Raw genomic sequence first — 27589 nt, forward strand, 5'->3', positions numbered from 1 at the left:
AATTGTTACTAGTTATTTTTTACACCTGTAAGAACTGTTTTGTATTTATGCTATTGTCTGTCTAGTTTCCGGTTTGTGTTTTGGAAGCTTTATTTCAAATTTATAACTACAAATTTTAAAAATATAAACGTTACAAGATATTAGTTAAAAGCGTATTTGGGATTAACATATTTGACTGATCTCAAGAATTCATTAAATTAGAAAAGTTCACTAAAAAAGACATTGCTAACCTTGATTTAATACCCCTCATATATCCAATTCCTGGTTAAATTAAAATCACCGCAAGTGAAAATTGTCCATTGACAATAAAGTTATCGTATTTGGTCCAAACATCCCAGAGTCCACTGTGACAAACCTTTTATATTCATGACAATTTTAGACCATTTCTCCTATTGAAATCACGAAAATTTATTTACATGTGTAATTTTTTCCCGTATGTGTAATTTAGGCATGAGGCATGTGTAGTTTATAATTTTATCGGTGGCAACACTGACATCAACGCACCCAACAAACAGCTGTTCAATGTAAATATTTATCAACACCAGCCAACAAACAGAATCTAAAAATGCTCAAAGAAATTCTTAAATTCAAAAACTTTGCATGTTTTCGTAATGAAAGTAATAAAATAATTAAACGTGGAATAAATTGTATAAAGAAAGTTAAAACATGAACGTAAATATTTTAAAAGCCCAGAAAACCAAATGACACTGTGCAGTTGCAATTTGCAAGTCACACGGAAAGGACACCAGTTCTTTAAACGAAATAGAAAAAGTGGTTGCGGCCGTTTAAATAAAAGAAACTATTACAAAGTAATTGAGAATAAAGTTTAAAAAAAAACTTATATTATATTCAAACGGAAACTAGGCGTTAAGGCAAGTGCTGAGAAAACGTTATTTGCTGACAGTGAAATAGAAAAGCTTGCCAAAGAAGGCAGGTCAATTGTGTTGTGGCTTTAGCAACTGGTGGTTGCGACAAAAATTTGTTTGTTTGCCATCAAGTGTGTGATTGTGTGACTCAGAGTTTTTGGATTTATTTAAATTCGCATAAAACACGCTAACTTCTTTTTAAAACAACTACAATAATTACTTTAAGATTATTTCGATTTAAAAACGGAAAATACAAACAACTATAACAAATCAAAGTATAAACAAAAATGTCCGTTTATGCCTGGGTAAGTTTCATCAATTTGTTTTAAAATTTGAATTGCAAATTATTGTTTTTATGTACTCCGCACTATGTTTGTAGTAATGGTGTAATAAAATTAATGTTTAGATTTGTTACATTTCCAATTAATAATAAAAAACTGGGTCGGGCTGTAACGACTGTAATAAACGTTAACACTTATGTATGGTTTTCAAGTATGTATACTTTTGTATAAATAACTTTGTTTCGAATTTTACAACTACATGATTGATCAGATATTTTGAACACACGGCTTTCGTTTATATCTCATACATTTCTAGTAATTTGTGGAATAAAAAGCTGGTGAGGAAAAATTTTCCAACCACTTTATTCTAAATACTTTTTAACAGGTATTGCAACATGTGACGTGAAAACGTCTGGTCGCATATTCTGGGCGTTTTTCGGCCAATCCTCATAATAGATGGCCTCGTTTGGTCACACCAAATACAGTGCATTACCTTACCGACATGGATATTTGGCTTTGGTGTCGATTCGGCTGTTTTGCCGGACTTTACATACGATCTCTTACGCTTCAGATTATCGTCAAAAACGATTTTCTTTTATGTCGTTCTTTTTTATAGCGTTCAGGTATCATAATCATTGGGAGCTACTCAATCCCAATGATTTTGCAAGCTCTTGTTGAGTTTTATAACAATATTCATGAAGTAATGCAACCAATTCTTGGTCTTCAAACTTTTTTGGCTGGCCTGCGCGATATTTGTCATCATTGTCAAAATCATCACTTCTAAACCGCACAAAACATCTCTCGCACGTTAAAACTGGTGGAACACACTCACCATAAGCTTTGGTGAGCAATCGGTGAGCTTCAGCGGTACTTTTTTTTTAAAATTAAAAAAGTAAAGCAAACTTCCCACATATGACGATTCGTTGGTACAAAATTCAAAATTTTCGAAGCAAAAAAAAAAAATATTTGTTCATATGTACTGTAGACTGTCTTACTTGTAAACTTGGGTTCCAGTCTCCCTTCGACCATCTTACATTTGTTTTCAGATCACTGCCTCTTAAATTGTATTTGGATTCATTCGCAAAGAGAACAGTATTTCATTTCTGTCTCGACCAGTTTAAATGTTCTTTGGAAAATTATATACGAGTTGAAAACAAAACCAGCCTTATAGCTAACAGTTCAAGAACAATTTTCCAATTTTAAATTATTGATAACCTCCCGGAAAGTCATTTATGCCCTTTTTTAAAATGCTTTGCTATTAAATGACCTTGTTTTGGAGTGGTTTTGCGAGGTCTTCCTCCCAAATGTTAAGTTTTTACAGTAGTTGTCTCACGAAATTTGTTTAAAACTTTTGAATCTGTTGATTTATTAATTGAATATTTATTTCAGATTGTTTTTTGCTGCAATCCAGCATTAAAATCGTTTATTATTTATTTTTAAAATTTTTCCAAATCTTAAATTACATTTTTACGAACTACATATTTAAAAAATTTATTTTCTTACATATTAATTATATTTAAATCCTCTTGCAGAAGTTTAAAAGTTTCCAATGTATGTATTGTCACTCATTTTGGAAAAATAATTTTTATATGAAATTGGAGAATTTTTGAAATATTTAAGATTTTTTTTGCTAAATTTTCGAATGTTTTTTTATTTTTTTCTTTGATTACATACATATTTGCAAAATTTATGATTTTTTTAATTCGAAATTTTACATTTATTATTAATTTAATATTTAGGCGTTGTTGAATTGCTTTAAATGAATTTTTATCATTTATGTTTCAAATTCGCAAATAAAAGTTACGAAAAAAAAAAATTATAAATAACTCATCTGTCAAGCACTAATCCCTAAATGATCTCTTATAAATCACTCACTCAGCGATATAATACAAAAAACTATTTTTAAAAAATTAATCATTTAAATTAAAGTGGACCCAGGCTTTTTGTTTCGTGTTAAAAATAATACAAATACCCCTAAATAGAGTTTTTACAATTCGACTTTACTGATTAAACATAAATTTATATTTATACATAAACTTGTCATACCGTTGATGAATATAAACATTTTTAAGTATGTATAATTACTTTATTTTGTTTTTAATATGAAGTTCTTTATTTACTGAATTTACTTTACTAATAAATTTGTTTTAATTTTTCCTTTTTTTCTTTAGGGCGCAAATTCACATGGCCAACTTGGCCTTGGCTATGAATCGGAAATGTGTACTACACCTCAAAAATTAAAGAAATGCTCATTTACACCTTCAAGTGTGCGTTCAATTAGAGGCGGTGGTGGTCATGTTTTAATTTTAGATGCCTGTGGCCGTGTGCATGCCTGTGGTTGGAACAATCGAGGCCAACTAGGCTTAGACTCAATTCGAGATTGTTTAAGTGAATTTAAGGCTATACCGGGAAAATTCTTTCAGGTACGTTTAATTGATTACTAAAGAAAACAACAGTATAAACGAAGAAATTGTGACAATTTCACCAAAAAAATAAGTAAGATGATAAAGTAGAATTTTCCTATAAATCTACCACTATGACAAACAGAGAACTACACCAGCTTTTATTGAATATACGCTCGGGAACGAAGAGAATCTTACTCTTACAAATATTGTCAAACCAGCGACAACTGTATCAACATCAACAGCCAGATTTAATTGTATTTCAGAAATGTCCATGCATATTTCAGAGTATTATTTTTATTTTTAAATAAAATACATACAATACATGATTGTACCATGCATACAATACAATTGAAATTTCTGCAATACGATAAGAATTGGAAATAGTGTTGACAGATTAACAGAATGTCAGTTGAGCTCCGATGCCGTTAAATTTTTTTTCTCTAGAAAAATTTGTTTATTATAGATTTTTCTATAGAAAAATTTGCGTATTGCTGTTTTTTCTGTAGAAAAATTTGTGTATACCAGTTTTTTTCTATGGAATATTTGTGTATAATAGTTTATTCTTTGGAAAAAGGTGTGTATAACAGTTTTATCTATTGAATAATTTGTGTATAACAGTTTTTTCTATGGAAAATATGTGTATAACAGTTTATTCTATGGAACAATTTGTGTATAACAGTTTTCTCTATTGAATAATTTGTGTATAACAGTTTTTTCTTATGTAAAGTTTTCTGTATAACTGTTTTATCTGTGTATATAAATTTATTCTATACAAATTTGCGTATTGCAGTTTTTTCTGTAGAAAAATTTGTGTATACCAGTTTTTTCTATGGAAAATTTGTGTACAATAGTTTATTCTTTGGGAAAATGTGTGTATAACATTATCTATTGAATAATTTGTGTATAACAGTTTTTTCTATGGAAAATATGTGTATAACAGTTTATTCTATGGAACAATTTGTGTATAACAGTTTTCTCTATTGAATAATTTGTGTATAACAGTTTTTTCTTATGTAAAGTTTTCTGTATAACTGTTTTATCTGTGTATATAAATTTATTCTATAGAAAAAGCTTTGTATAACAGTTTTCTCTATAGAAAAATTTTTTCTCTATAAAATAATTTGTGTTATTTCTATAATTATTTCTATAGAAAAATGTGTGTATAACTGCTTTTTATACAGAAAAACTTGTGTATAACAGTTTTTGCTATTTAAAAAATTCGAGTATAACGGTTTTTTCTATAGAAAAATTTGTGTATAACAGGTTCTTCGTTGGAAAAATTTGTGTATAACAAGTTTTTCTGTGGAAGAGTTTGAGTATAACAGTTTTTTCTATAGAAAAATTTGTGTATAACTGTTTTTTATATAGAAAAACTTGTGTATAACAGTTTTTGCTATAAAAAATTTGAGTATAACGTTTTTTTCTATAGAAAAATTTTTGTATAACAGGTTCTTCTTTAGAAATATTAGTGGATAAAAGTTTTCTCTATAGACAAATTTGTGTATAACAGTTTTTTTTTACAGAAAAAATTGTATATAACATGATAACAAAATAATATCCCACAACTACTTTTAAGCTTCTTTACTTTTACATACTTCCTCTTTTTGTTTCCACTACCTCCTTCTAGGACGATCCGGTCGATGTTATAGCCTGCGGCTGGGATATGTCGGGCTGTATAACAACATCACGTAAACTTTACGTTTGGGGTTCAAATGCCTTTCAACAACTGGGCATATGTCAACGTGGTTTTACCTCAATACGCAAACCCTTTCATATGCAACTACCACGTAACGATACCCCAATACGCCTAAGCTTTGGCATGCGACACACTGCTGTACTTACAGATGATTCGAAAATCTATATTTATGGTCGTTTGAGAGTCTCTGATATAATGCCCGACGAAATAATTATAGTGAAAATAAGTCAAAGTTCTATGGTGGTGAAATTAATACCGCGCTTAAGTGGCGAATTGGCCATACAAAATATAGTCAGCGGGCAAAATCATCTAATGATGCATTTAGCAGCAGCCGAAGATCAGGCCGAGAATAAGGCACCCGCCAAACGGCTATTGGTATTGGGTGATAATAAATTTGGCCAAGCCAATTCGTTTCAATTCGACGAAGTAATTAAAGCTCTAGCATCCGGTTGGACTCACAATGCTGTATTGTTGCAAGACCATCGTATACTCTTATGGGGTCGAAATTGTTATGGCCAATTGGGTTCGGGTAGCTACACGGAAAGTCATCCCACTCCCATAGAATTAAAGTTTTCCAAGGCCATCATGCCGGTGCAACTTCATTTGGGCTCGGAGCATGGTTTGTTTATGTCCAAAGAGGGTGATATATACACTTGGGGTTGGAATGAGCATGGCAATTGTGGCAATGATTCTACCAATAATGTGTAAGCATGAAATTAATATATTGATTTTGAGATTTTAATAATTTTTAATTTGCTTTTTTATTTCCCTTTAGTTGCAAACCAAATCTAGTCGATTTGCCTACTTCGTGTAAAATAGCTGGCTGTGGTGCTGGTTTTTGTATTGCCATTTGTGATAGTACTAATTAAAACTTATGATTTGTTTTTGTACATTTGTAGTTTTATTCTATGACGAAAGTAATTGTTTGGGTGCCATTGAGTGTCTTAGTACTATAATGTGTTTTAATTTTGTATACTTTTTATAAGATTTTTATCGAAAGTTTATATTATTTGCCGCTTATGTATGCTTTCATTCTGTAACACATAATAAGAGCAAATTTCTTAAGCACAAATAAAGTTGTTAACTTATTTTAAAATTGTTTGTGTATTTTATTTGAAATGAAAGTCAGTAGTGAAGGTTTCAATGATGCGGATTTTATATTCTTTATTTGTTCAGGAATCATAAAACCTATATAATATATATTATATTATAACTGATTTTGCTACATAAAAAAACAATGTATATAAAAGATTTTATATTATTGCATACAGATAAATTTTAAAAACATCATGTTTTCTTAATTTTTTAATTTGTGAGAAATTTCTAGATCTCCTCTTTTAGGCCCTACTGACATTTTGTTCCAAAATTTCATGACTTCAACAGACAACGAATGGACATACATAGCTATAATTTTATTTATAAGAACCCAAAATATACAAGAACTCTCTGAGTTAGAAAGGGTCAAAATTTAACATTTTGAAATTTTGTTGAATTTTTTTTTTTTTGCTCAAAAGAAGCATAGGTCTTCTCCCTTAACACTTTAATGCATATTGTTGCCAATTGTCTACATACCATTTCCAATTAATTTTAGACGAATATAACCTTGATACTAATTCAGATTCTAATGCAGAAAAATCAAATGGAGTACGAAAAGTTTCAGTTAAAGAAATTCTAAATCAAACTAAAGCTAAACTCAATATAATAAATAAAAATCAACTAAATATTTGATAATTTATAGAAATAAAAGTAAAAATAATGCATTTAAGTCTCTGAGTGGGATGCGACTGAGATATCTATCAAAATAAAAGTAGCCTCACCAATCGCCAGATCTCAATCTCGTGGAAAAATTATGGGAAATTGTAGATCGACAAAATACGGTTATAAGGGAATGGCAAAATATTTCGAAGAAATATTAAATTGATTCTTTAATTGGTACAACAAAATACTGTGTCACTAAAAGGGCCAGCAAATTTGTATCCAAAAACTTAAGTTTCCCATGTTTTATCAATAGCACAATTTAATTAATTATGTTCTTATTTTATTTTTGTTAATATAAGTAAATAAAAGTACATATTAATGAAATACTAAAAAACTAAACTTTTTTGAATTGAATATGTATTTAGAAAAGTTTCCATTGTATTGTCAACCACTGTTTGGTGAATTTTTGAAAAAAAAATATCCTGAAAATTTTTGAAGCCCTCTTTAGTTTGAAGCCCTCTTTAGATGGAAAATTAATTTTTTTCAGTTTCTCTAAACATTTTGGAATTAAAAAATTACTTTTGCTAATTAGTATAAAAGAATAGAACTGTGTACGTAATTGTCGTTCCAACGAGATATAAAAGACAAAAATTGGTTAAAAAAAATTAAAGTTATTAAAAATTAACCCTTTCCCTGTCCTGTGCATCACATATGATTCACAGCAAGTTTCTTTCACACATCCGTGCCTCAAATATGATTCACAAATTATATTATTTTTTAATTAACAAAAAAAAACTTTGGACGTACGGCATAAACTTTTTTTTGTATGGGGACAGGCAAAGGGTTAACGTGTCTGAGGCCACTAGAACAAGAAATGTAGGAAACAAATTAATATATTTTGAGAAATATTAAAATAAAAGCTCATTTTTACTTAAAATGTATCCATATTTACCTATTCGCAGGTATGATTAAAAAATTTAATTTTTTGAATGGCAGTTTCAAAACTAAATTTTTTCTAGAAAAACTAATTATTTGGCCATATTTTGGCGAATTACTTTACTGTTATGAATTTTAAGTAAAACCTATTCAGAATATTATAGTCCAAGTAATTCTAAATATATGTAGTCTGATAGTTTTACTAAAATCGGAAAACTTTAACCATTAAATCGTGAAGGTCAAATTTTTCAATATTTGTAATTTCTCATGGAAAGATAGCGAAATGTTATATATGGTTGGGGCGATTTTGAAGAAACTTAAGAAAAATATAACATGAAGTCTAGTATTTATAATAAGGGCACAAAACTTAAAATTAACACTTGGGGTAAAACGATCCCAAACTTCTAAAATTATTAAAAACCTTGTCAATTTCAATAGTGCTGATCAACATTTGATTTTTAAAGCAAGCAAACTTAAAAATATTGTTTTAGCGGTATTCACAATGTACATATGTATATAATTTTTTTAGTATGAAAAAGTGCAATATTTTTGAAGGATGGAGTTTTAAAGTAGCATATTTTTAAATCTAATTAAGATATTGACTTGAAATTTTTTTTGTAAGACCTTATCTAAACAAAAAAAAATATAGCTCGGAATAAATGTGGATCAAATTGTTGCTAACATTTGCAATCCTATTAAAATTTTGATATAAATTTTAGTTTTACAAACTCAATGAATACCCAGCAAAAAAAGTGAGGAAGAAGATGCAGAATTTTCACAACAAATAGCATGCTTGATATACTTCCAATTTTGGTGAAAAAGCTATGAATTTTACATTAGCTTGTCATTGGAGGGATGTTGTTTATTTTTGACAACTTTTTACTTAATAAATTCGATGCTTTCGATGCGATTAAATTTCGATTTTAAGGTGTTATTTTAATGTAGGTAGTGGATACCTATATTTTTGGATCTTGGATGGAAATATAAATAATAGAAAAAAAGTGATGTAATTGAGCATTTATGAATTGATTTTAATGTAGTTATAAAATTTATGAAACAATGGTTGATTAATTTTAATGATTAAAAAATGTAAAAATTGTTTGTATACCAATTTGTACAGGTTTTAATAAATTTCATAAAATTCAAAAATAGTAGGAAACAATTACATCAACGAAATATTTATAATTCAGTGTCAAATACCCATATTTAAAATCACATCTTCAGAAAAGATTCATTTGCAACTTTAGATGTGATTAAAATGTCATATGTAAAGATGCACTTCCATTATTTTTTGCTGGGTATGTAATAAAATTATTTATTTATTAACGAAACTCAATGAAATTTTCAAAGTTTTTTAACTTTGTCATTCTAAATAACAAGGTGTAAAAAAACTTGTCAAAAGGTCAAAGGGAATCCCGCAACTCCTAAAAATTTGAGCGAAAATCACAAAAATGATTTTACAATTTTGCCTTCGTGGATGGGAAAATACTTTGGCGATAAATAGGGAACACATCAGTGTTTCCAAAGCTGCTTTTTGTTTTCTGATCCCAGCTTTGGGATTTTAGAACATGTGGCCCAAACTTGAATTTTTGATAAAATATAGGTCAAATTCCGAAAGGCGTAGGGGCGACATAATCGAAGAATATGACATGCTTTTTATATCAAAATGTTCTCCGTAAAGATATCTTTCAGATAAACATAAAATTGTTATATGTTCTTAAAGAAAAAAATCAACTATTTTTTGAATACTTAAATTGAAAATCGTTTATTTTTGGATCCATAATTGATATTGCTCTGAAATCGTTTGTATGTTATTCGTAATTTAGTTGTCTAACATTCGGTCCAAAAGTACGACCCATATTTTTAAAAAATCGGACAAAGGTATGGCAAAATTTTAAAATTTCAATTTTGAAATGCCTATAAATTATAAGAGATAAATAGCACACGCAAGCATGTTTTTCAAGACATAGACGAGCGTTTTCCAAAAATATAAACATCTTTGAAATCGGATAGGAAACAAAAAAATTGCACGTGTTTAAACATTTTATATGTCGAAGGTACCCTTCTTTGAGCACCCATAGCGCCGCCGCTGGATTATTTGTATGGCACATTTTAATACCTTAAACTCAAATACTCCTTGGCTACGCCCACTTCAAATTTTATCCCGATCGGACCAGCCGTTTAGAAATGCCAGATTTATTTCCAAAAAATTTTGATTCTGCCCCACTGTGCACTACTATAATAGCAAGTTAACCCTTTCTAAAAAATTCTCACAATTTTGACCACATATTTTATTGTATTTAAACCTAATATTTTTCGTGATTTTAAAAGTGGAGTGCTATTAATTTCCATTTTTGAGCTATAAAAAAATTAAAAGTTCAACTTTAGCTATTTGGTCGATCATTTCAGAGTCGATTTAACGATGTCCGTCCGTCTGTCAATCCATCGGGATGGCTGTCCATGTAAATTTGTGCGCAAAGTACAGATCGTAATTTGTATTAACTTCTGCTAAAGACGAAGCCTATTGAAACTAGTAAAAATCGGTCCATTACTTGACCTATCCCTCATATAAATGTCCTCCCGAAATAGGACTTTATCGGCCATAAATGCTTCATTTATATAGATATATACAATAATTCACAAAAAAGTTTTATATACGAAAACAAATTGTCAGCAGATCGATTAATAATTCACCATAGCTCTCATCTATGATAAACTTCAACACAAACAATTAATATAGAAATAAATCACGCGACCAAATTTCATGGCGATCAGTCCATAATTGGTCATAGCTACCATATAAGGTCCACTGTGAAATACCAATTCATTTTTATAAGTTTCACTTTTAAAAATAATATTTTATGCATTTTAAATTGGTACTGCATAAAATGAACTTTTCAGTTTAACGAACAGGCTTGGCAACTTATAGGTTCTTTAAAGAGGAAAACTACTGTACTGTATGATAGATTAAAGTCGATACATACCTAATATAAATAAAATACTTGTTATATATTTTACTTGCTTACATTTTAATAATAAATGCAGAACAAAAATGATTTTCCAAATGACAATTTCACATTAATCCATAGAAAATAATTCAATAAAATGGAATAAAAATAATTTAAAATTTAAAAAATATAAATAAATAAAAAATTACAACAAAGTAAAAGCGAAATTTAATTGTTGTTTTGAGGTCACATTTATACAAATTAATTAAACAACAAATTTCAAATAGAAGTCAAACAAGAAAAACCGTTAAATATAAAAGCAAAGGAGAAGAAATACTTTGGAATTTGCTTCACATTTAGTACAAATAATGGATCCTCAACAGCAGATGCAGCAAACGGAAAAAATAATTGTTGAGATGTTGGAATTTTTAGAATGTAAGAAAACTAATTTCAATTAAAAATGTTACTACAAACTATAAGGAAACATTTTATGTTTTTGATAAAATTATAAAAAAAATCGTTTTACATTTAGCTAGCAGCGAAGAAGAAAATGACCTTGACCATCCAACATCAGAGAAGTGCCCTGAAGATGCCCAAATTACGAGTATTAAAAAAGATTTTAATGATAATATTGTAACGGAAAAGCTTAAAATAAATACAAAAACTGGAAATGACTCGAAAAAATATAAGAAACCCACAACAGCTATAGCCAAGGAGTTAAAGAAATTGAAACAACAATTTCCCATATGGAATACCAAAGAAATTGGTAAGTAGATGAAGAAGAAAATAAGAAAACTGTTAACTGACTTTATGACCGTAATAACTCCTTAGCTAAGAACTATAAAACATTGCCAAATCTCCACAAAGCTCCTGAAACTTTGGATGATTGTTTAAATTGTAAAACATCTGCATCCAGATTTGATAAAGCCAATGTGCAGGTGGATGCTGATATTCCCGCTTCCGATTATGCCAATGTAGAGTGGCACAACAAATTAGAAGCTAATTGTCGTCGTAGTACTAGCAATTCGTACATACAAGAGATCCATAAAGCTATATATCAAGATACAACCGGTCACCCTCCTAGTGGCTCTGCGGACTACTATCAAGCAGCGCAAAATTATGCGCTTTATGGTAAACATTTTTTAGATTTTCCTGAAAATCTACAAGCTGTTCTAAACGATAAAAACTCACAAAATACCGGCGGTGCAGAAAATTCCAATTTGATAACAAACTTTGGCAACGATCTTTATGCGGTAAGTTGAGCTTACTTGCATTTTACTTTTCGTCATATAAAATTTTGAGACTTTTGTCGTAGTCAAGTCGTATCCGACAATCGTAATACGAATTAAATCGTAGTACGAAGTTAACAAAAATATTCATTTTCGAAAACAAGGACATTCGTAATAATCTTCTGAAACACAATCTCTTTCAGAAACCTAAAACCGCAACTCCAAATGCTATAGCTGCTCCCCTTACATCAGCAGCTGCAACCGCCGCCACTTATTATCAAATATGTAATAGTATGCAGGCACAAGCAAGACCGCCACCAGCTCTATCTAATAATACTCCTAGAAACTCAACAGCTTATGGTATATTTTTGGGCAATAAAGTCACTTACGTAGCCGGCACACCAACAAGCCCATCATTGATTTATAATCAACATAGTGCAACTACAACAAATTTCGTAGCGAATAGTTTAGCCAATGCAGCCCTAGCCACATCGCCAACCATCCTCTATACGAATCCCATGTTGACCACAACGACACAACAATATCTGAACACTTTCTTCAAAGAGTCTCAATTTCTAAGTACAGCGGCATTAACGACAAATTCTTCACAAGCGGCTACGGTGCCTTCGAATGCCAGCGGTGCTGGAATTTATGAACGTTTGCTGTACGCCCAACTGTTGCAACAGCAAATATATCAAACACAACAGGCGGCCGCCGTAGCAGCAATGTTCCAACATAAACAACGTGCCGCTGTGGCGGCTGCTACACTAGCTGCGGCAGCACGTCAGTCGAGCACTGGACAAAATGGAAATGTTATTGCAAACACCAACCGGGCATCGCCACAACATTTAACTACAGTGCCTTCAACAACTGCCAGCAGTAATGGATTAACTTTGAATAGTTGTATGCGACAAGCTAGAAGTAGTTCGCCATCAGAATTGCTGCGAATGAAGCAACAGATAACTCCCTCAATTCCGGCATCTGGTAATAATGAGAGCTCTAAATCTTCGAGCGATTAAGTTGGCAAATTTTATTCCTTTAGTTGTTAAAGAATTTTTCGTTTTATATTTAGTTTTATTATGAGAGTCGTTTTCGTAGTCGAAGTCAGTTTTTTTCGACAACTAATAATTTCAATATACAAATTCGAACTTTTTCGAATATTCCGTAAACACCTTAATTTTCCATACGTCAATGGCTCTCATAATAAGGACAATTCGTTTTAACTTTTTATTTCTTTTATAATACAATAATTTTCATTAGTAATTTCCTTGTAAATATTTGTTGTTAAATAAATTAACTAGTTAAACCGAATTTTAAGATCTTATATTATAAAACAAAACATTTTGAAACGGAAATATTCAGGCCTGTCATACATTTTGTTCCGAATGGTTTCAATTCCGTAGTTTTTATTCCGATCGATTTCGTTTTAGGTTCTTCAGAATCCGTGTAATTTATTAATTCGTTTTTCACATTAAAACAAATGTTAAGGTTTTGGTACAGAAATTGATTAAAAATTTTAGAAAACCAAATAATTACAATCAAATCTCAATTCCACTTTGAAAACTGAAAGTTGTTTCATTCCGAAAGAAATTTTCGTTTTACTTTTTCTGTAGAAGCAAAATATGGAATTAATTCCACTTCCCATCGGAATGGAATTCTGTGATAGGCCAGATTGTTTCAAGAAAATTAAAAAAAACAAGTAAGAGGCTATATTCGGCTGTGCCGAATCTTATATACCCTTCACCAAATTATACTTCAAAATACAAATTTTAAATATTGTTAGGTAAACAAAATTAATTTTTTTCCAAAGTTGTTTTTTTATTTTTTGGAAAAAAAATTTTCGAATTGTTATTTTATTTATTTTTTTTAAATTTTAAAATTTTTTTTTTTAAATTTTAAAAAAATTTTTTTTGTTTTTAAATTTTTTTTGGTGGAAAAAAATTCGGGTTAAAAAATATTTTTCCCAATTTGACCCATTGTATGTCCAACTTATTATGGTCTTATATACGTCGTTGCAAAGGTCTTTGAAATATCTATCATTAGATCTACATATTGTCTATATTAATGACTTAGTAATCCAGATATAGATCAAAAATATGTAGGTCAAAAATCGAGGTTGTCCTGGTTTTTTTTATTATATATCACAGCCAAATGGGTATAATAAATATGCCAACAAAGTGAGTAAAGGTAGGGTCACACATGGCAAATATTTGCTCAAAAAAGCGTAACCACTTTTTTAACACAAATTTGTTTGAAGTGTTTACTCTTACAAATGTTTTGTAAGATCAAACAGCATCAGATAAAATAAAACAAAATTTTTTGTTTTGATTCATCCAAAGTGAAATTAGTTTTTGAAATAAATAAATGACTTCAAATGTATTTTATTTAGTGGTTACGTCTTTTTCGTCAAATATTTGTCATGTGTGACCCTACCTTTAGTAGAAAAATACCCAGAGATAGCGGTTGCAGTCTATACTATATGTTATTATTAAACATATTTCCAATTTAGTGTATTTTACAGCACCCTGTGCATAGGTTGTGAACTTTACTAATAAACACAAGTTATACTACAAACCACCAGATGACACTTCTACAAAAGTTACTTATAGACAATTCAGTGTTGTCAATAAAGACATTAGAACCGAAAATAATTACTGTAAGCGACTGGTTGTGAACTTTACTATTAAACAAAAGGGAACTTACACAAACTTGTTACGGAATAGTTCCTGGATAGTAGAGATCACCGATGGTTCTAAAGCCCCATAGAGCGTTTAGATAGAGAGTTGCAGTTTTCTAAAACAGCTGATATTTTGAAACGTACAGTTCGTTATTGAGTCAATTACAATACGGCTGTGGCATTTGCATTAAAAAGCTATTACCTATTGACTAGGGTATTCAATTAATCGGGTTTCTGGTTTAATCGGTTAATCGAGCAAATAATTAATCGAGGTTTAGATTTATTCGGTTAATAATCGGTTAATTTAAATTTATTCGATTAACCGAATAATTTATATTTTCATTTTAAATTTAAAATACAACAACGAATTTTGTGTACATAAACATAAAAAACAGCAAATAAGGTATTTGAGATCATTTTTATAAACATATCGCCTATTTGTTGCAACAACGTCAAAACTCAAAATCCGTGTTTTATGAACTGAGTAATACAAAATATACGCTGTTCTATAATCTTTCATATAGTTTCATCAGTTTTCAAAAAAGTCAATTATTTTTTGTGTGTGAGAGTTTTTTTTGTTGTAAACATCAAAATTAAAATTCATGTTTTCTAGTATAAGTATAAGATAAGTGAAAATTTGGTTAAATACAGATTAGAAAGATATTAACATCTACTGTTTATATTTCTGAAATCGCATGATTTGTTGAAAATTTATTTAAAAAATAGTAAAATGTCATAAAATATTCAAAGACGTTTTTCTCGAAACGACTTTTTTGAATTATGACGTTGTTGCAGCAAATGAGCGATGTGTGAGTTTTTTAGGGTTTTAGTTAGATCTTCTGCAATAATCTTTTATAAAAATAATATAATTTAAACGATTTTTTTCTTTAGATTTAATAAAATTTTTTTTGGAAAAAAACTCTCTCGCTGATTGTATATGTTGGAGAAATCAAAAGCAAAATATTCCTTTTTGGATTGTTTTAGATTTTTATTAATTTAATAGTTTCGTTTAGTTATGATAAAAGACTAATTTCAAAAAAAAGTTACGTCTACACATGTAAATACAAACAAAGTTTCAAATACATACATGTAAATTAAATATGTCAGTTGTTATATATACACACTATGCATGTTTAAAAAATATATAATTTTAATTTGAAATTTGTATTTGAATTGAAACGGAAAAATAAATACAAAAATGTGCAAAAAAAAGGAATTTCGGTTAATCGGTAATCGACACAAATTAATCGGTTTATTTGTTATTTGAAAATCGGCAATTTCAAATTATTCGAACAGTTAACCGTCCAAAATTAATCGGTTAACCGATTAACGGTTAATCGATTGAATACCCTACTATTGACTGTAAAATAAGCAAATTCAAATTAAAATTATTTTTTTGTTTTTTAATTGAATATAATATAAACAGTATTTTCGAATATTCAGAACTAGAAAATCCAACCATTTATGGGCTATTATTATGTAAATACATATTTTATTATTTTTATAATGTTGTAAATTATTTTAGTAAAATATAATGCAAAGTAAAGTATGACAAAAATATAAATTAATACTACGGTTCTTAATCGTAAATATTTTCCCAGGAATAATGTGTCGGGAATTTCTTTATACATTTTCTTCTTAACATTACAATATTTAGATTGGTTCCGAAATTTGTTGCTAATCGGTTCAGGCAACCGATAATCAGTTGGCAAATAACCATTATGATTGAAATAACTTAATTTTTGTCTCTCAATTAAAATTATTCAGCCACAGCAGTAAAATTTTGTTCCAGAATTAAAATATTCGGAATTGATTATATACCGATATTGTTTGTCTAATTTGTATTCATATTTATAAAAATATCCGATAAATATGAAAGTAAAAAGTTTTTTAATTGTTTAAAAAAAAAAAATAAAAAAATCATTTGTATTTTATTAAAATCTAATAAAATGTTTGTTTAGACATTGAAATTGTATTATGATATATAAGTTCTTGATAAATAGTAAAGCATTGTTCACTTAAAATCCGGTCGCACTTAAGCTTTAATATCTACAAAAAGAAAAATGCGATTTCATAATGTTCAACCATAAATTTAATCTTATTTATTAACAATTATGAATATGCAAAAAAACTAGTTAAATATCCTTATTTCTAATAAAAATTCTAGTTTTTGTCTTTATGGTACCCATTAATTTTTGCACAACTTTTCGTTCCACCTGTGCTTCATATTTATTCCAAGCAGATAACATTTTTTTTATTGTCGATAATAGCGCTTCCATTTTTCTTTAATTTAGCTTTGACAATAGCTTAATATTTTTCAATTGGCCGAAGCTGGGGCCAATTGGGTGGATTCATATGTTTTGGTATTACATCGACTTTGTTGCTTCGATACCAATCCATGGCAGCTTTGGAATAGTAACAGGAGGCCAAGAATGGTGTTATCTAATAAAGGGTAGCACACGTTTTTGAAGACATTCTTTGATGTAAATTTTCGAATTCACAGTTGTAGAGGTTACAAAAGGAGCCATCTTAAGACCGCAACTGCAAATAGTTTGCCACACTATTACCTTCTCACCAAATTTATCCATTTTCGTACATTTGAATTTTTTATTGACATTCTCGCGGCTCTCTGCAACATAAAATTTACATACCGGTAGCTGTTGAAGGTCCATTGTCACGTACGTTTCAACATCCATGATAAGGCAGTTATTAAATTTTATTCCCTGGAAACTCTCTGCATAACCAGATTTCCTTCCCTCATGTTTGATATATTTAAAATATACAGATCTTAATTTTTCATGAATAAACAAATATATATTTCATCTATTTATTTTATGCTAAAACCAATACTTTATTATACAAAATTAATAAAAAGAGTCTAAAGCTCTAAATAGTTCTATATACATACAGAAAGTTCGTTTTAAATTTAAACGGCTGTAGCGAAACCAACACGGTTGTTGGCCAAATCGAAGATGGAGTAGTATTTGCCAATGAAAATATCACCCAAAATCCACATATCCATGCCAATGTTTTCGAAAGCAGAAGAGCAGACACCTTCCGATTGGAGAATGTAGTCACTGGCTTCAATGGTGAATGTAGTACCACCAATGTTCAAAGTCAAAGCGGGCAAGCTATCGACAGTGGAGCAATCGACGGTGTAGGTGTAGTAATCGTAGTTGAAGGTGGCACCAATGGCCGCTTGAATGTTTTCGTATTGAGAGTTGGGAACAGCAATGAGTGAAGTGCCAGTATCGGCAATAGCTTGGCAGTTGTCGCATACATTGACACCATTAACCTCAGCAGAGTTCATTTGGAATTGCCAATAACCTTCAGTGGAGACTGGAACATAAGTGATATCACCGGTATAGTGGCTATCATCAACACCACCCAAAACAAGAACACCACCATCATTAGAAGTACCTTCACGAGTCAAATAGAAGGAGAACAAGTTGGTGTCAACCAATCCTTGGGAGTACATGTTGTAGAAAGGAGGCACAACATTGTCTTGAGAAATAGCTTGATAGCCCATGCCCAAAATACCATCGAAGGGAGAGTAGGTGAAGGTGGTGCCGGGTTCATTAGTAGCAGCAGCGAATACTTGATTTGTAATAGCCAAACCATCAACTGTAACGGTATCTTCAACCAAATAGCCAGACAAACTGCCACTACCGTAGGCAATGGAGAAGGTTTCATCATTTTGAACATAGGTTGAGGAAGCACTGGGATCGTAGGTATTGTGGTTTTCACAGGCAGAATCACCGGAAGCACAGGGAGCTACAGGTACCCACAAGTTAGAGGAACCGGTATCGAATAAAACCAAGAATTCTTGAGCTGGAGTACCAATGGTGATCTTGCCATAGTACGAGTCATCGACGTAGTTCATTAAACTTTCTTGAACACCATCTCTGGGTTGGATTTTGATCAAATCATTGTATTTGCTCTTCAACTTGTACAATTCATTGGCCTTGCTTTTGGGCTCCTTGACTTTGTGCAAGGGCACAACAATGGCTGCCTCCGAGAGGAGAGCCAAACTCAAAAGTGTTACTACAAACTTCAACATGTTGTTAAACTATAAGCATTTCACCAAATTCAATTGACTTATATAGTCAACGAAATTGACTTGATTCAATATAGGTGCATATTCTGATATTGTGAGGGAGATTATAAAAAGCTTAAAAGAAATGATAAACAATTGTCAATAGGCCACTTATTATGCGACAAGTGCAACTTGCATTTAATATAATAAAAATTGTGGGAAATTAATCATGTAAAAAATGGCATATATCAGGATAGACAGAATATGGTTGATATATAATTTAATGATAACAACTCGTATACCTTATTTTTATCACCTTAAGGTATTTACAGACAACAATACTGATTATTAATATTTGTCAAGAACTTATTCATAATACAATTTCAAAGTCTAAAAAAAATACAAAATACATATGTATATTTTTTTGGATTTTTTTCAAACAATAACGACGATAAAAATAAAATGTGCTAAATACCGATGGACAAAGAATAATAATTTTAAGCAATATCCTTTAAGCAAAGATAATGTTGTAAATTATTTTAGTAAAATATAATGCAAAGTAAAGTATGACAAAAATATAAATTAATACTACGGTTCTTAATCGTAAATATTTTCCCAGGAATAATGTGTCGGGAATTTCTTTATACATTTTCTTCTTAACATTACAATATTTAGATTGGTTCCGAAATTTGTTGCTAATCGGTTCAGGCAACCGATAATCAGTTGGCAAATAACCATTATGATTGAAATAACTTAATTTTTGTCTCTCAATTAAAATTATTCAGCCACAGCAGTAAAATTTTGTTCCAGAATTAAAATATTCGGAATTGATTATATACCGATATTGTTTGTCTAATTTGTATTCATATTTATAAAAATATCCGATAAATATGAAAGTAAAAAGTTTTTTAATTGTTTAAAAAAAAAAAATAAAAAAATCATTTGTATTTTATTAAAATCTAATAAAATGTTTGTTTAGACATTGAAATTGTATTATGATATATAAGTTCTTGATAAATAGTAAAGCATTGTTCACTTAAAATCCGGTCGCACTTAAGCTTTAATATCTACAAAAAGAAAAATGCGATTTCATAATGTTCAACCATAAATTTAATCTTATTTATTAACAATTATGAATATGCAAAAAAACTAGTTAAATATCCTTATTTCTAATAAAAATTCTAGTTTTTGTCTTTATGGTACCCATTAATTTTTGCACAACTTTTCGTTCCACCTGTGCTTCATATTTATTCCAAGCAGATAACATTTTTTTTATTGTCGATAATAGCGCTTCCATTTTTCTTTAATTTAGCTTTGACAATAGCTTAATATTTTTCAATTGGCCGAAGCTGGGGCCAATTGGGTGGATTCATATGTTTTGGTATTACATCGACTTTGTTGCTTCGATACCAATCCATGGCAGCTTTGGAATAGTAACAGGAGGCCAAGAATGGTGTTATCTAATAAAGGGTAGCACACGTTTTTGAAGACATTCTTTGATGTAAATTTTCGAATTCACAGTTGTAGAGGTTACAAAAGGAGCCATCTTAAGACCGCAACTGCAAATAGTTTGCCACACTATTACCTTCTCACCAAATTTATCCATTTTCGTACATTTGAATTTTTTATTGACATTCTCGCGGCTCTCTGCAACATAAAATTTACATACCGGTAGCTGTTGAAGGTCCATTGTCACGTACGTTTCAACATCCATGATAAGGCAGTTATTAAATTTTGTCAAAACTTGTTCGTAAAGTAAGCCAGCATCCAGGCGTATTTTCCTGCTGTACTACGACTGGTTTATATTTTTTGGCGCGATCATTTTCAGATAAAACAGGATTTTCTTTAATACAACGCACTATTTTCGTTATAAGAACTTGGTCTCGTCTGATAACTTTTTTGGTTTATTTTTTCTTACGATCCGTGCTTAAGTTTCCTCTGTAACGTTTTATAATATCATGCACAGTACTTTTTGGAAACTTCAGTTTTTTTTGCTATCATTGCACCTGATCATGTTGGGTTTTTTCTAAATTGATTTTCCATTGCTCGCCACGTGTTCAAAAATTAATATACTAATTTGAAATTTTTATAGAATAATGGTTTTAAAAAAAGAAAACAACAATGTTGCCACTAGTTTTTTGTAAAAAGCTTATACAGTGCGACCGGATTTTATGTGAACAATTCTATAATACTCAGTATTGTCGTCTGCAAATACCTTAAGGTGATAAAAATAAGGTATACTATTTTTATACCCTTCACCTTCGTGAGAAGGGTATATATAAGTTTGTCATTCCGTTTGTAATTTTTTATTATTAAATTTTTTATATCAACTGTATTCAGTTTATCCTGATATATGCCATTTTTTTCCAAGATTAATTTCCCAACATTATTCACATATTTTTTTCGAATATCCACTTTAAATTAAATGCAACTTGCACTTGTCACAAAACAAGTGGCCTATTGACAATTGTTTATCATTTCTTTTAAGCTTTTTATAATCTCCCTCACAATATCAGTATATGCACCTATATTGAATCAAGTCAATTTCGTTGACTATATAAGTCAATTGAATTTGGTGAAATGTTTATAGTTTAACAACATGTTGAAGTTTGTAGTAACACTTTTGAGTTTGGCTCTCCTCTCAGAGGCAGCCATTGTTGTGCCCTTGCACAAGGTCAAGGAGCCCAAAAGCAAGGCCAATGAATTGTATAAATTGAAGAGCAAATACAATGATTTGATCAAAATCCAACCCAGAGATGGTGTCCAAGAAAGTTTAATGAACTACGTCGATGACTCGTACTATGGCAAGATCACCATTGGTACTCCAGCTCAAGAATTCTTGGTTTTATTCGATACCGGTTCCTCCAACTTGTGGGTACCTGTAGCTCCCTGTGCTTCCGGTGATTCTGCCTGTGAAAACCACAATACCTACGATCCCAGTGCTTCCTCAACCTATGTTCAAAATGGTGAAACCTTCTCCATTGCCTACGGTAGTGGCAGTTTGTCTGGCTATTTGGTTGAAGATACCGTTACAGTGGAAGGTTTGGCTATTACAAATCAAGTATTCGCTGCTGCTACTAATGAACCCGGCACTACTTTCACCTACTCTCCCTTCGATGGTATTTTGGGCATGGGCTATCAAGCTATTTCTCAAGACAATGTTGTGCCTCCTTTCTACAACATGTACTCCCAAGGATTGGTTGACACCAACTTGTTCTCCTTCTATTTGACTCGTGAAGGTACTTCTAATGATGGTGGTGTTCTTGTTTTGGGTGGTGTTGATGATAGCCACTATACCGGTGATATCACTTATGTTCCAGTCTCCACTGAAGGTTATTGGCAATTCCAAATGAACTCTGCTGAGGTTAATGGTGTCAATGTATGCGACAACTGCCAAGCTATTGCCGATACTGGCACTTCACTCATTGCTGTTCCCAACTCCCAATACGAAAACATTCAAGCTGCCATTGGTGCCACCTTCAACTACGATTACTACACCTACACCGTCGATTGCTCCACCGTCGATAGCTTGCCCGCTTTGACTTTGAACATTGGTGGTACTACATTCACCATTGAAGCCAGTGACTACATTCTCCAATCGGAAGGTGTCTGCTCTTCTGCTTTCGAAAACATTGGCATGGATATGTGGATTTTGGGTGATATTTTCATTGGCAAATACTACTCCATCTTCGATTTGGCCAACAACCGTGTTGGTTTCGCTACAGCCGTTTAAATTTAAAACGAACTTTCTGTATGTATATGGATCTATTTAGAGCTTTAAACTCTTTTTATTAATTTTGTATAATAAAGTATTGGTTTTAGCATAAAATAAATAGATGAAATATATATTTGTTTATTCAGAAAAGAAATAAGTTCTGTGTATTTTTAAAATTATCAGGCATCAGAGGAGGAAATCTGGGTTTGCAGAGAGTTTCCAGGAAATAAAATATTTATCTACATAATAATAGCCCAAAAATACTTAAGTATATTGGATTTTCTAGTTCTGAATAATCGAAAATTATGTTTATTTTCAAAGCTTGTATACATTTATTATATTTTCAATTAAAACGCAACAAAAATAATTCGAATTTGAATTTGCTTTTTTTATCATATGAGGGTCGTTTGATAAGGCTGATTGATTGAAAATTACAAGCATTAAATATTATACAAATTATAAAGGATTTGTCAAGGTCTTTAAAAATAACAATCAATTTAAAAGATACTAAATTATTTACCCAAGAAATTTCATTTTAAAATCAACTAGTAATTTATTAATGTACTACACATTTCGGGTCACCTTTGCTGTCATTGATTTCTTCAAACAAAATTTAATAAATTTTAAATCAAATTTATCTTAAAGTCAATAGTCGCTGGTAAATCTTAAAATTTATATGGTCGCCCACCACCGAAAGCAGACGCCGAGAAGATTATGCCGCGTATAACAAGATTCGTTCTGGCACAGCTGAGATCAGGATGAAGCAACAGGCTTAATGTATTTTGGTCCCGCATAAACCGTGCCGTCCTTAACTTGTAACCACTATAAGGCCATTGTCCTCATGGCACCCTCCACATATTCAACTATCCAGCCAATCCTACTTCACAACTTCCAGTGGATTTATGAATTCATCCAGTCGAAGTAGCACAATTCCTTGGAATTGTAAAAACAACAATATAGAATATATTTACTTTATGGGATCGCAAATGTATAACTTATACACACTCATGGTGAAGTATCAATATTACAAAATATCTCCAGATATACCGGATAACCTATGTTTTGGCAGTACTGATTTCTCATTTGTTAGATCAATTCGATCTAATAATTTACTTGATCTTTGAATTTTGTGCATGATAAAAGCTTGAATGTGAGCTTAAATTAATCAAAATTCAACATTTCCCATAAATATTATTTAAAAACATTTCCCAGTAGGTAAATATCAAATTGTTTGTAAGATAATAGGCAACAACATACTACCCTTAAACAATTGTTTTTATGTTAAGAAATTTTGCTATCATTAGATATGTAGAAATTTTTAGACTCCGTACAATATGAGTAAAAACCCAACCATTTTCTTATCAACTTATAGAAAGTCCATTTCATATTAAATTCAACTTGCACTTGTCACAAAACAAGTGGTATATTGACAATTGTTTAACATTTTTTTTTGAGTTTTTTTTTAATCTCCCCACTATACCGCTAGATATCGAACTGAGTCAATTTCTTTGACTATAAAAGTCAATTGAATTTGGTGAAATGCTCATAGTTTAACAATATGTTGAAGTTTGTAGTAACACTTTTGAGTTTGGCTCTCCTCTCGGAGGCAGCCATTGTTGTGCCCTTGCACAAGGTCAAGGAGCCCAAAAGCAAGGCCAATGAATTGTACAAGTTGCAGAGCAAATACAATGATTTGATCAAAATCCAACCCAGAGAAGGTGTCCAAGAAAGTTTGATGAACTACGTCGATGACTCGTACTATGGCAAGATCACCATTGGTACTCCAGCTCAAGAATTCTTGGTTTTGTTCGATACCGGCTCCTCCAACTTGTGGGTACCTGTAGCTCCCTGCGCTTCCGGTGATACTGCCTGTGAAAACCACAATACCTACGATCCCAGTGCCTCATCCACTTATGTTGAAAATGGTGAAGCTTTCTCCATTGCCTACGGTAGTGGCAGTTTGTCTGGTTATTTGGTTGAAGATACCGTTTCTGTTGAAGGTTTGGCTATCCAAAGTCAAGTATTCGCTGCTGCCACCAACGAACCTGGTAACACTTTCACCTACTCTCCCTTCGATGGCATTTTGGGTATGGGCTACCAAACCATTGCTCAAGACAATGTTGTGCCTCCTTTCTACAACATGTTCTCCCAAGGCTTGGTTGACACCAACTTGTTCTCCTTCTATTTGACTCGTGAAGGTACCTCTAATGATGGTGGTGTTCTTGTTTTGGGTGGTGTTGATGAAAGCCACTATACCGGTGATGTCACTTATGTTCCCGTCTCCTCTGAAGGTTATTGGCAATTCGAAATGACCTCTGCTGAGGTTAACGGTGTCAATGTATGCGAAAACTGCCAAGCTATTGCCGATACTGGCACTTCTCTCATTGCTGTTCCCAACTCTCAATACGAAAATATTCTAGGAGCCATTGGTGCCACCTACAACTACGATTACAACACCTACACCATCGATTGCTCCACCGTTGATAGCTTGCCCCCTATGACTTTGAGCATTGGTGGTACCACTTTCTCCATTGAAGCCAGTGACTACGTTCTCCAATCGGAAGGTGTATGCTCTCCTGCTTTCGAAAACATTGGCATGGAATTGTGGATTTTGGGTGATATTTTCATTGGCAAATACTACTCAATCTTCGATTTGGCCAACAACCGTGTTGGTTTCGCTACTGCCGTTTAAATTTCAAATTGCGAACTGGCTATAAAATAATTTTTATTCTTTTTGTATAATAAAGTATTGGTTTTAGCATAAATTAAATAAATGAACTACATATTTTTTATGTATAAAAATTTAATATTTGTGATTTTATTAAATATCTCAAGATATCTGTTCGAGGTGAGAGTTTCCAGGGAATTTGATTTGTATATACAAAATAATGTTGAGAGGTTGTAGTTCTGCTTCGAAATAATAATTAGTTTAAAATATAATACATTATTCACCCAATTCCTTTTTAAATCAAAGAATACTTTTGAAGAATTTTATACAAAATTTTGTTTCACTATAAGATATTTATTTTACTAATGTTATTCAAAAGGTCATAACATCATACTCTGCCAAACATATTAAAATTTTGTTTGAAAATTAAGGGCCTCATTTTATAAAATGCAAAGACAAACATTAACCCAATTTTGTATGGAATGTCAAGTTTATAACCTTTTTTCCAGTATTCTTCATACAAAGTGCTTATGTTTCTGAACGCTTCGTTTTATAAAATAAGGCCCTAAATTTGTCTATTAATTTCAAACAGAATCCCTTAACCGGACTTGTAAATTGCGATTGAAAAATCCTTTATATGAAAATTATAGGACTTGATCTTAATGAAAGCTGTTAACCACATTGTTTGAATACTGGGATGGGTTTCATAAGTATCATCCTGGAAATTCACCTCGAGTGTAAACATTTAATTTCTGAATGATTAACATTCTGGATAAATTTAAAAATTTTGAAATTAGCTAATTACACTGCCCAACAGCATTTTTATAACGACCCTATAACTCTGAAAGGGCATGTTGAGTAGATAATTTTTGTAGAATAAACTTATAGTCCAGCTGGTCTGAATTTTTTCTTAACAGTGAGTCAAAGTTTTAATTTTTTTGACTAAAGCTAGGTACTCTGTTCATATTTGCGAAAAATCATGGTTTTTTCATGCGAAAAATTTTATATGATGTTTGACAGCTTGCTGTTGCTTTTAATTTCGTGCGAAAGAAGTGCTGCGTATGTTATTTCGTGTGGAAAAATAAGGTTGCCAGATGTATTTCACATGTTTTCCACAATAAAAACAGAGTACAACTTTTGCGAAATTATTTCGCATATATTTCATTCCAAATATTTTATATGTAGTTTGACAGCATTTCGCACGAAATTTTGAACAGAGTACCTAGCTTAAATGGAAAAAATGTTGTAAGTTAATGTCTGAGAGAATTCTTATTGTATATGGTGGAATTTTATGAGGATTCTTAGTGGTCAGTTTGATCCGCTTTTCGAGAAAACAAAAAAGTCCTTTCAAAAAGGACATTAAGGATTCAAATGTTCCACGAAAATATTTGTAGGAAAATTTTAGTGCACCAAAGTTGCACGCTTAATTAGCAAAATAAGAAGCCATATTGGGTCTCACATTTTTTAAAAAAATTGCCAAAAATCTATTTATGATCCACTCCAACTTATCAGAATAAAATAAGCAACTTAGTTTATTTTCTGCTACTCTCCGGAGGCTTTAGAATTTTAAATTCTGCGTACTATAATATCAATTGCACTTCGAATCCTAATGAAGTCCGAATTTTTAATTTGACTGTCTTTATAAAATACCGTCAAAATCGGACATCGGAATCTGGGGTCTGAGGAGTTAATGTGTTAAAAACAATAATTTGTTTTTGGATAATTTAATTTTCAAGGACTTTCCATGTTTTTCGCTTCTAATCTTATTTCCACAAATCCTTGAAGTTGAAATTGGAGGTATGACAAACCTGTAAGATCTATATAAATTGTTTACTAAATACATTTTTTTTCGCGCGTACTTTCCAGTAACTTTAATTTAGAGCGAAAAAATACATTTACTCTCAATCTAAAAAAATATCCAAAAAGTACGCGAACAACAATTTGTAACAATAAGTTGTATTTTATTATAAATCAATTCAAAACTTTTGTTTTGTGATATTTTACTTCTTTTCTTTGCAAGACTTGTAAATTCTTGTCTCTCTTGCTCTCTCGTTACAAGTTTTTAAAAGTAAACGAACGGAATTCCGTAACTTTCAGTGATAATTTGTACAAATTATTACAAATTATCAAGTACGCGAACACAACTTTTGTCTAAATAATCCATATGATAAATAAGCTGCCACTGGTTTTTCCATTTTGTGTGTTTCTCAAAAGTACTTACGCATGCCAATAAAATCCAAAACTTTATCAAAAATCAAAACCATTTGTTTATTAAAAAGTATTGATTAGCGTTTTTAAATTTAGTATAAGTATTTTTTAGTAATTTGATATAATGCAGTAGATCTATTAATAAGTGGATTTTGATTTATACTCTAAGTACAATTGTATCGTATCAAATATGTGCGCTGATAGTGTTAAAATATATGTGATATCT

General features: G+C 31.0%; 5 protein-coding genes across 5 annotated transcripts; 4 read left to right on the forward strand and 1 right to left on the reverse strand.

The window, feature by feature from the left end:
• Positions 1-565: 565 nt before the first annotated feature.
• On the forward strand, positions 566-6347 carry LOC135951953 (secretion-regulating guanine nucleotide exchange factor). Its single transcript, XM_065501711.1, has 4 exons — positions 566-1171; positions 3319-3570; positions 5180-5952; positions 6024-6347. Exons 1-4 carry the CDS (start codon positions 1154-1156, stop codon positions 6115-6117), a joined length of 1137 nt encoding a protein of 378 aa, XP_065357783.1. The 5' UTR covers positions 566-1153; the 3' UTR covers positions 6118-6347.
• Positions 6348-10978: 4631 nt separating this feature from the next.
• Positions 10979-13315, forward strand: LOC135951957 (uncharacterized). Its single transcript, XM_065501716.1, has 4 exons — positions 10979-11265; positions 11363-11596; positions 11662-12083; positions 12263-13315. The coding sequence occupies exons 1-4, from the start codon at positions 11199-11201 to the stop codon at positions 13076-13078; spliced, it is 1539 nt and encodes a 512-aa protein (XP_065357788.1). The 5' UTR covers positions 10979-11198; the 3' UTR covers positions 13079-13315.
• A 4325-nt stretch (positions 13316-17640) lies between these two features.
• Positions 17641-18817, reverse strand: LOC135951582 (lysosomal aspartic protease-like). The gene has a single exon (XM_065501259.1). It carries the CDS (start codon positions 18794-18796, stop codon positions 17663-17665), a length of 1134 nt encoding a protein of 377 aa, XP_065357331.1. The 5' UTR covers positions 18797-18817; the 3' UTR covers positions 17641-17662.
• Positions 18818-21338: 2521 nt separating this feature from the next.
• LOC135951116 (lysosomal aspartic protease-like) lies at positions 21339-22527 on the forward strand. The gene has a single exon (XM_065500697.1). The coding sequence runs from the start codon at positions 21372-21374 to the stop codon at positions 22503-22505; it is 1134 nt and encodes a 377-aa protein (XP_065356769.1). The 5' UTR covers positions 21339-21371; the 3' UTR covers positions 22506-22527.
• A 1496-nt stretch (positions 22528-24023) lies between these two features.
• Positions 24024-25268, forward strand: LOC135950219 (lysosomal aspartic protease-like). Its single transcript, XM_065499748.1, has one exon. It carries the CDS (start codon positions 24046-24048, stop codon positions 25177-25179), a length of 1134 nt encoding a protein of 377 aa, XP_065355820.1. The 5' UTR covers positions 24024-24045; the 3' UTR covers positions 25180-25268.
• Positions 25269-27589: the final 2321 nt, after the last annotated feature.

Source organism: Calliphora vicina, chromosome 2, assembly GCF_958450345.1.
Source record: "Calliphora vicina chromosome 2, idCalVici1.1, whole genome shotgun sequence".
Classification (NCBI taxonomy): domain Eukaryota; kingdom Metazoa; phylum Arthropoda; class Insecta; order Diptera; family Calliphoridae; genus Calliphora; species Calliphora vicina.